The 9,612-nt window shown below is 30.5% G+C and overlaps 2 protein-coding genes across 4 annotated transcripts in view; one reads left to right on the top strand and one right to left on the bottom strand.

The window, feature by feature from the left end:
* Positions 1 to 9,612, bottom strand: part of LOC106683248 (ELMO domain-containing protein 3) — a 17,497-nt gene that overhangs the window by 2,280 nt on the left and 5,605 nt on the right. For 2 of the 3 annotated variants that reach the window (XM_014424603.3, XM_014424605.3), the window contains exons 4-7: positions 6,110 to 6,231; positions 3,569 to 3,774; positions 2,222 to 2,349; positions 771 to 951 (exon numbers count right to left, since the gene is read on the bottom strand). In XM_014424603.3, coding sequence (XP_014280089.1) covers positions 872 to 951; positions 2,222 to 2,349; positions 3,569 to 3,774; positions 6,110 to 6,231 — 536 coding nt within the window. In that variant the 3' untranslated portion in view covers positions 771 to 871. Of the gene's footprint in view, positions 1 to 21; positions 665 to 770; positions 952 to 2,221; positions 2,350 to 3,568; positions 3,775 to 6,109; positions 6,232 to 9,612 lie in introns of those variants that run through there. The other variant, XM_014424604.3, reaches the window with a different exon arrangement.
* The window catches only part of LOC106683249 (uncharacterized), a 6,681-nt gene continuing 4,291 nt past the window's right edge, over positions 7,223 to 9,612 (top strand). Inside the window, exon 1 of the mRNA XM_014424607.2 lies at positions 7,223 to 7,554. Within this exon, the coding sequence (XP_014280093.1) occupies positions 7,374 to 7,554 (181 nt within the window). The 5' untranslated portion in view covers positions 7,223 to 7,373. The remainder of the gene's footprint in view (positions 7,555 to 9,612) is intronic.

The following is a 9,612-nucleotide window of genomic DNA, read 5'->3' on the forward strand; positions in this document are numbered from 1 at the left end:
TATTTAATATAAAAATCTCAATTCATATTTCTTTAATTACTTCTTCAAATTTCAATCACTAAGGATTAGGGTTTAAATATAGTCTTGGATTTACCAACTGTAGAAAAATTAATCCAAAACTAAACAATGTATTGTCAGTTCATGTATATTATTAATAGCTTATTTATCATTTGATATGAATGATCTCCCTAACCACCCAAACCTACTAATTTCTAACCTTACTTCCTCTTCCATTCCTGACAATCCTCAGAGGCGTCTGAAAAGGAGATGGCCACGAGACCTGCTAATGTAAAACGTCATTTGAGCGCTACCAATTGGTAGTTTCTATACATGCACTATCACTCCATTTTAACTGAGATCAAATTTATTAAATGTATTATAATATACAGTTGTAAATAGAAATAAATAAATAAAACAAAAAACGATATCAATGATTTATATTAAATTAATATTATGAATGTTAGAGTAGTAATTCAAACATAAAAAAATATTCTAGACTTTCAATAAACCAAAATTAACCACAGCTTCATAAGAAATTAAAAATAATGAAAGATATTCTATTGGAAAAATGATTTTAGCCTTAGGCTAAGCCAAACATGGCCCTGTTTTGGTAAGTTTTATGCCACAGCTGAAGCAAACTGATCTAGCAAGATGATGTTTAGTCCTGAAATATAACTATGTTTTAGTCTTAAAGTAGACATAACCGTAGGTTCAGTAACAAGCCAAAGAATATAAATCACTTAATTTAAAACAAGGCAATCGCAACTTACTTAAACTTGGAGAAAACTTTTATCGGCCAAAAGGGCTCAGTCATCAATAGGAGCAGTAATCAACAGACTTTTTTGTGCAACAACTTTCCTTTTTACTAAGTCTACACTTGGTATTTTGTTAAGTTTTGAGCTAAGTCTTTAAGAACACGCTTAACATTCCTACCACAGTACCTCTCAGCATCTGCAAGAATAAACAGAAGTGGAAATTCAAGGAATATCAATTTTATGGAATCAACATCAAAAACATGATTAGATATTTATTCATTAAACTCCCCAAGAATAGTTATAAATATACATATATATTTAATTGATATGTAATTTCAGTTCCTTATGAATATTCGTTTTTGAGCAAGGCTGTTCCCACAGACACTCCAAAACAAAAAAAAAGTATTTCATTATAGGGTTGTTTTTTGTGCTTGTGTAAGCACAGAGCCTAGCTCGAAATGATAAATCCTAAGAAACTGAACCTACATATTCAACTCAGGGATATACTGTACATGGGATTTGAAAGCAACATTTTTGCTAAAATTGACACATGGAAGTAACTTTTTATATAATCGATATTATACTCTTTAACAATTACCATAAAAATGGCTCTAATAATTTTGATTAAACTCAAGATATCAATGTAAAATTGAACGTTCTTTAACATTAGATAGGTCTTATAACCCAGGGCTTAAATGCCAATTTTAAAAATGGCTTCCTTTGAGTACCTTTAATTGTTTTGCAAATATTTGTTTACTTTGTACTTCTTTTATTTTTAATTGAGAACAAAAATTTACTTTATTTAGTTAACAGATTTTATATTGAGGACAATCTAAATAAGTTATTTATAGTTTTAATTTCTGGATTGTTTTCTTATAATTGTTCATTGATCATAAGATTTGTTCATTCATATCAATCAAGAAAATTGTCATTCATTGATTTTAAGATTTCAGAATTTCTAGGGCACAGCCCTAACGATGCCTTCCAAAGTGGGGCAAAGGTTGGTTACCAATAAATTGTTTTTGTTACTATTTTATACCTTTATTGACTGCCACTCTGACTATCTTCCTAAAATCTATTATGTACAGTCAACTATTAAACTTCGGATATAATTGCTCATGTATGTCATTCTGAAGGGACATGTGTCTATTTTCTACAAACAGATTTTCTATTCCATTCTATCCCAAATTAGATAACTATCCCATACTGAGCAACTTTCCCCATTGAAATGAATACTTGAAAACAATACTAAATCAATGTAATGAACAATATGATTAACTATTGACACGAGGTACATTGTTTTGATTTCCTTTGTGTTTTCACAATAATGAAAAAAATAATCATTCTTTTCTGTTAACCTTTAAAGTTTACTTTATTTTATTTTTAAAAAAATATTTGTACTTAATAAATGATATTTGTTTAGCACCCCCTACCTCATTTTACTTAAAATCGTCATGACACAGTACCTTTTAGCAAATATCCAGAATCCTTGATTGTCTTGTTTTGCGTAATCCAAACATTAAGTATGTAAGCTGTTACTGCCGCATAGAAACTGTTTAAGGTTTCTATAACAGATTCTCGTACATTACATTCTCTGAAAGTAATGTATATTGATTAATAATTTATATTAGTAAGTATAATTAACTTTAATCATACCATAGTAACCAACTCAACTAAAGGAAGTTTATTTTGTTTTTGTTTAAAAAAGACTTTCTAAATATAATTCAAAAACTAGGTAAAATCAGATCAGTAATAAAACAAAACTGAAGAAGTCTGATCACCAAATCTGGCTGTAGAACATTTAGTGCTTATCGCTGCAAAAACAATTGTCAGACCAAGATCTATATCCAAGATATGATGTTCTTGGTCAACAACACATGAAAAAAGCTTTCAGAAAATATTTAACAATAATAAACTTTAATTTAGAGGAAGGAGAGAGGTAGGCATACAAGAAGATATGCATGGATTGAATCAGAGGAATAGAGTTAACAAAAAACAGAGAAAATCAGTCTAGGCTCTATGGACTGAACCACAAGGTTGTATAAGGTAAACAAGGGGTAAAACTTTATTGCTATAATAACGTAAAACTATTTTGAATTAACTTTTCAAATCATGTATAATATTCTGGTTAAAACAGGGCTGCAACTTACAAGTGATTTGAGAGTAAAATATTGTAATAATAATAAAAACTTATTGAACCCAAAAGTTCAATGCCGATACCACCAATCATTCTCTACAAACCTCAATCCAGTGATGCCTGCCCAAACACAAATCTATCAGACTAAATACTATTTAGTTCTCTCAGCTCGAGGGCAGACTTGGGCCGAGGGAGTTAAAATGTCTACCTAATCAACCTTGAGTCTGCAGTAGTGATGGTTTGAATCTCGCTTGGTGGGTCAACCTTTGTATGTATGAATAAATAAATATACATATAAACAGTTTTCTCAGTTTGGCATTGTGTAGCTCTCTAAATTCTCCAGTCAACTCATCCTTTTTTGGTCTGAATATTTTATACAATACTTTATTTTTAAAAAAACTTGCGGTGATGTCCTTCCCTTACTGTAAGATTTTAAACAATTAGCTTTATTTATACTTTCCCTTTTGACAATTAAATACTTTAAATCCATATTTATACACTTTCACCATCTTATAACTTACCATTACCCTTATATCTTACATTACAAGCATATCTTACGTTTTTGATTTATTTTCAATAATTAGTTTTGCCAGATCTAGACCCTTTATAATAATACTCATAATACCAGTGTTTAATACTTTAATTAGATAAATTTATCTATGATTAACTATATTACCTGTTCAGTTTCCCAGTGTTAAACACGTTCAAAACAATATTGGTAACATTAAGACTCAACACCGCAAGAGGAAAGGGTTGATCCTCAGAGTTAGAAACACTGTACAACTTGTGGCCCAGAGGAAGCACCTCACTGGACGTAAGGTGGAGTAGGTGTATCAGACCATAGAGACCAACAGCCCGCAGGTCAGTGGCAGGATCTGTTCCCTGAAAAACAGATAAAGTCAAAGAAAACATCGACTATCTACATCACTCAATACACAATATTCACATTTCTCTAGTAATAGGTTCATGCAATTTAAAATATAAACCATAGGAATTTGGAAAAATTGTAGTTTTTATTTACTGTCATTTTAAAGATCCACTTGGACAGATTTCTTTATTTTTTTGAAAAGATCTTGTGGTGGCAAGATTATTAATGTCTTCAGCGGAAATAGTTGACATTAGCAAAGAAATTATTTGAAATGGGTTTGCCACTGTCGAAATTATTATCAACATTTTTATTTCTCTTGTATATTTCTTTCAAATCTATTTTTATTTATAATTCATTTAATGTTTCATTACTCTACATTTGTTTTAGTGACAAACCCATTTGAAACCTCTTGCCATATGATCAATTTCTAACAATTAATTAATAATGAAGAACTTGTGTTATTTTTTTTGTTATCTAAAAAACTAAATGTTTATGTTTATAATAATTATGAATGTTTTGTTTTAATTTCAAGTATGAACATTGTTGTTTAGATAATAAAGACCTAAAGATTCATCTTTATTATTATACAATAGGAACACGCAGTAAAATCTCATTAATCATTGCAGTCTTTCATAGACATTAGCCATTAACAGAAAATTTTCCATCTGGAAGTGGTATTCAGGTTAATGAAATAAGAGGAAACATTTTTAGTGTTTTAATATTATTATTATTATTGGTGCGACAGAGCCTGGAGGCCCAAGGCCTCAAGCGATGTATTTCCTTAGTACATACAAGCATTTCTCGACATAGTTTTCATAGGGTGGGTTCGTAACTCCCATGCCTATTTTTGTGAGTGCCACCCATTGGCTAACGGGTCTCACAATGCCCAGGGGGGGGGGGCTGTGAGTGAGTATCATATAATTATATGCTTGAAAAAATCCTGTATAGGGCCAGGGACTCGAACTCGCAACCTTTGGATTGGAAGACAGGCACATTACTATGCTGCTACCGTCACTCTCTTAGTGGTTTATAATATAAATATTTTTTATCCGATTTAGGAACTATTCTTTTGCCAGTAGAAGATTTGGTTCTATTTTAAGTTTTGATACCTACAATTGGTGCAAAAACATATTTCAGGTTAATTCAGTTCAAAAAATAATAATAGTTTATTTTTTATAAAATTTAAGTAAATTAGGTATACCAGCCTAAAACAAGCATTGAAAAGAAAACGGATAGTAAAATAACATCATAATACCGAAAAAGCTAAGAGCCTTTTGTTAAAATATATATTACTGGTGCACCTGCCCAATATATTTGTTTTTATTTTTTTCCATTAAGGCTTTGGGATCAGTAGGCCCTACGATACCCTACTATCCCAAGAAACATGAAAATGCAAGTAAGAAAGAGAGTTTATCAGTTAATACGTTCGGGGTGGAAAATGGTTTTTTAGATCAGGAACATGAAATGTCAAGGGTCTGAACAGAAAGGGATTAAGATTTGATGGAGAGATAAGGAGGGCTAAGGTGTATCCACATTGGGAGTTACAAATGTCAAGAAAAGGGCCAGTGAAGAAACATGAATAGATAATACATACAAATTATCTCGAAAGTAAACTGCCAGAAGCATGCAAAAAGCGGAGAGTCGTGCATGTTCCATTTAATCCAGAGACTGGAAAGCAATTTAAGATATAATCTGTTTTAATGTAACAATGAAGAAAAACTCTATTCTCTATTTATAACTAATGGACCCAGTGAAACAGTGAAAATAGACTCATTCTTTGAAACATTAACATGGCACAGGGATGTATAACAGTTATCAATTAAGTACTAAGAAAAGAAGCTCTTTGATACCTTATTTATTTTCATTTCAATAAATCATCAGTTTTAATGAATAGATTGTTTCAAATAATAAAAATATTAATTTTTGATAATATAGCAATAATAACTGGGATAGTTTTTTTCAGATGGGGAATCAAATATAATTTAACTAATAAAAAATCAAATGCATAATTTTTGAATTTTCAATCAATAAAAAATAAAATAATCTTTAAAAATATAAGGAAACCAACAATCTTTTTCAGATATTCATTATGTGGATTTTTAATTTATAAAAACCAAGATATATCTATCATTAGATGTATTTTTTTCAAAATTAAGACAAATTGTTTTTTATAACAACAAATTTAGATTTCAATTCATAAAAAATAGATCGATATTGCAAACTAGATATGATTGGGCATTCACATGTTTAGCAGTTATGGTATATGGCATTGTCTGATAGCCAGTAATTATTATTTTAGAAGAACTATCGTTATAGAACAATCTTAGAATAAACAAATTAAAAATGAACCTGAAATCCAATCTGCTGCCAATGAGGACCCCTCTGGGGGCAATCATCTTTGGTACAAGTCAACCTGCTGTAAATAGTCTGCAGTATTCTGAATTGCACATCATCATCCCAATTTGGAACACCTAAACATTATTAAAAATCAATTCAGCTGAGAAAATTTCAAAAATAGTAATAAAATTTTCATTTATTCTGCCATATGCCTCTTTACAGTGATATTATAAGGAGAAAAAGATAGACTTTAAAACCTCTGAAAGAAACACAAGAACTTATATAACCACTTCAAAAAAATAAAATAAAATAACCAACATACACATACATATGAATTACAACTGAAGATGAAAACAATGATTGGATAAATATGAAATGATTAAACGAGTGTACTTTAGAAAATGAGAAGCAGATGAGAGTGAAGGTTGAAAAGAGAAAGGAATTCGATTGTGGGAGAATCTGATAAGGAAAGTTCTGACTAAAGCAGGGCCCTGTAGTGACCAAGCGCCAACTATGACTGGCTTGTGACTACAGCAACGCTGGTTCTAATCCGGCCTGAGAGGTCCACTTTTATTTCTGTGACAGTCCCACCAAATGAAAACATAACCCCCACTGTGGATAGAATAGAGTGATAACCTGTAGATACCCCCTCTCTCCTTCAGATGTCAAATATGACTAGGAAGGTCTAAAAAAAATTCTGCCCAAGGAGGCTATATGCTGTTGAAGATGTGAAAGCAAAATTTTCCTAAAAATCGACCAACCAGAAGTGCCACTTAGAATAATTGATTTAACATTTTTTTTTAGGATTTCCTCATAAACTCGATAAATCAATCTTCTTCTAAAATGGCTTAAATTTTATTTGTAAGAAATAATTGACCATTCCACATTTTAACTAGTAATTAAAAATGGATAAAAATAAACTATGAAAGGACTTGTTAATTAACATAAAGAGATAAGAGGAAAAATATTATTCCTGATTAAAAACACATTACCGGAAATAACTGCGTTATTATAGACGTATTAGGTATCATTGGAAAGCCAAAGATATTAGTAAAAAATATTATTTAACATAGATATTCGAAAAGGTAATGGAGAATGACGAAAATGGCGTAAACATAAGCGAAGATTAATTTCAACTCAAAAGTAGGATGGTAAGTGAAACTTGTACGATTTTTGAAACATCAATCATGTGTTCAAAAAGATCTAGGTTAACCAAACTTGTGAAGTCAAAATTCAAAATTCTGAAAAGCAATTATTATATTACGCCACATAAGAAATGCATTGTAAAATTACTCAAAGAAAAATAAAAAGTGACACCCAAGATGGTGGGTGCAATGTATCATTAGCGAGCCAGAAAGATTTTCTTCAGAAAGTAGCAGATGAATATGTTCCCTACGACTACATCACAACAAGATCTTATAAATATGAAAAATACAAAAAGAAGGCTGATAATAAGTGTAAATAAACATAAAAATAATTTTACTTTAATCAGAGGATAGGCTCTAGAATAAGAAATTATATTTAGAGCAAAATTCCTATTAGAGGGTACCTAATTTTTACTCTCACTTGCCTATATAAATATGCCATACTAGTAAGAGGAAGTACTGGATCGTGAAAAATTTAGAATTCTTGTTTTCGACGGTAAAACATGTTTTGAAGTGCCCGAGGCCAAATAACAAAGTCACATAATAAGTTCTGTGTGTGAACAGCCTAGCTCAAAAAACGAAAAGTCCAACGAAACTAAATTACGATCAAGATTGACATTTCTTCAAATTTCAACAGTTTTCAAAAAAACTACTTTTAATGATATTTCTCGTTTCAAAATTGAAATGTTTCTCTTTTACAAAAGTAGGAGAGAAATATAACATTTACTTAAGTTCACACTCAGCTTTTAGACCTTTATTCAACCCTAAATTGTTATAGAACTAAGAATGATTTTATGGAGTTGGTCATCTAGTCAAGTGAAAGGCTCTTATATAGATTAAGTGAAATTAAAAACTAACTACCCGACATGAAAACATTGAACAGAATAGCAAAATGGAAAAATGCACTGCACATGTGCCCTCTAATTTAACCAGTCAAACTCATATAAGAATAAAGTAATTACTTATTTCTTTTTCGACATTATCCATTACCTTCAACAACTTCAACTGTCAAATCTTGGTTTTCACAAAAAAAAACTTACTGGCTTTCTAATAGTACATCATATGTCTATATTACTAGATCTCTTACTTCCAAAAATGTGGTTTCAAGTTGGAAAAAATGTTTTCCCTTTTATCTCCTTAAATTAATTATCAAATCCTTTCATCTTTTATCTGTTGACTGTTTTTCATTGCTAATAAAAATTTAGCGTGGGTAATTATTTCAAATTTTTTGGAAATTCGTCATTTAAGCCCTCTTAAATTATTTCAACGAGAAAAAGACCAAGCTGGTATAAAAGGCCATTTAATTTTACATTCTTTTATTATTATTTGCAAAAGCTGTCATTGAGAAAAAATAAATGTGAACAAACATAAAGTGGCACTTTCAGTAAGTCCATTTTAGCAAAACAATTGCTGTAATATCCGAGGGATACACTAAAGTGATTTTTGATGTCTATTATGTTTTGCCATTTTTTATTTTTAAGTAGAATATTGGGTTTGAACCTGTTTCTCAAAATTGTGAAGTACGAGTACAAACTTCAAAGAAATACTGAATGTTGTACTTGTCTTTAAATACATAAAGTATGTGGGCAGATATCATCAAAAAATATTATTTATATGTCCTAAAAGTTAAAATAAATTAGCTTACCAATTTTTTTAAGGGTATATAATACTTAATAATATTAGAATACTGATTTGTCAACACATATGAAGGCAGTGTTCCTTAATATCACATTTTCTGTCAAATGGAAAAGAATAAAAAATTTTTTTTTTTCTTATCACTATTTTATTTGTGAAAGTTCAAGACAATAAGAACTGAAAAGAAAACATATCCAACAAGAAGATGAATTTGGGAAGAACTTATTTGTTTCAATGTGGAAAGGAAGGTCCTGAGATTTCAGCATTGTCAAAGAATTCAGCATTCATAATTTTCTAATTTCAGGGGTCCTAAAAATAAAGATACTCAAGATAGCATAAGAGAGAATAATCTACTCCAAGAAGATAGTGACTAAGTATTCTTTTCTGTTTTAAAATAAGTTTTGAACTACATTGTTTAACCCTTTCAGTCTCAGTGGGATAATGTGTTACAGTGGACACTTCACAATGTCTGTTGAGTAAAGTGACTGCGGGAAATGGGATTGCTTCCTTTCAAAACTGGGACATCTTGGTACACCTAGCCCTAAACTACAGCAACACATTAGGACACTCTGGCCGTACCACTAGGACAAAAACCCATTTTCAGATGCCAGAATAAATATGGAAAACTACTATTTTCCTCACTCAAGGCCTCATTAAGATAGTTCAAGAGAGTTTTTTTATAATCACAATTTTTTCATAATTGGTAGGGAAAGGGATAAAATAACAATATATATA

Source organism: Halyomorpha halys, unplaced genomic scaffold, assembly GCF_000696795.3.
Source record: "Halyomorpha halys isolate HHAL.00 unplaced genomic scaffold, Hhal_1.1 Scaffold474.1, whole genome shotgun sequence".
In the NCBI taxonomy this organism is placed as follows: Eukaryota; Metazoa; Arthropoda; class Insecta; order Hemiptera; family Pentatomidae; genus Halyomorpha; species Halyomorpha halys.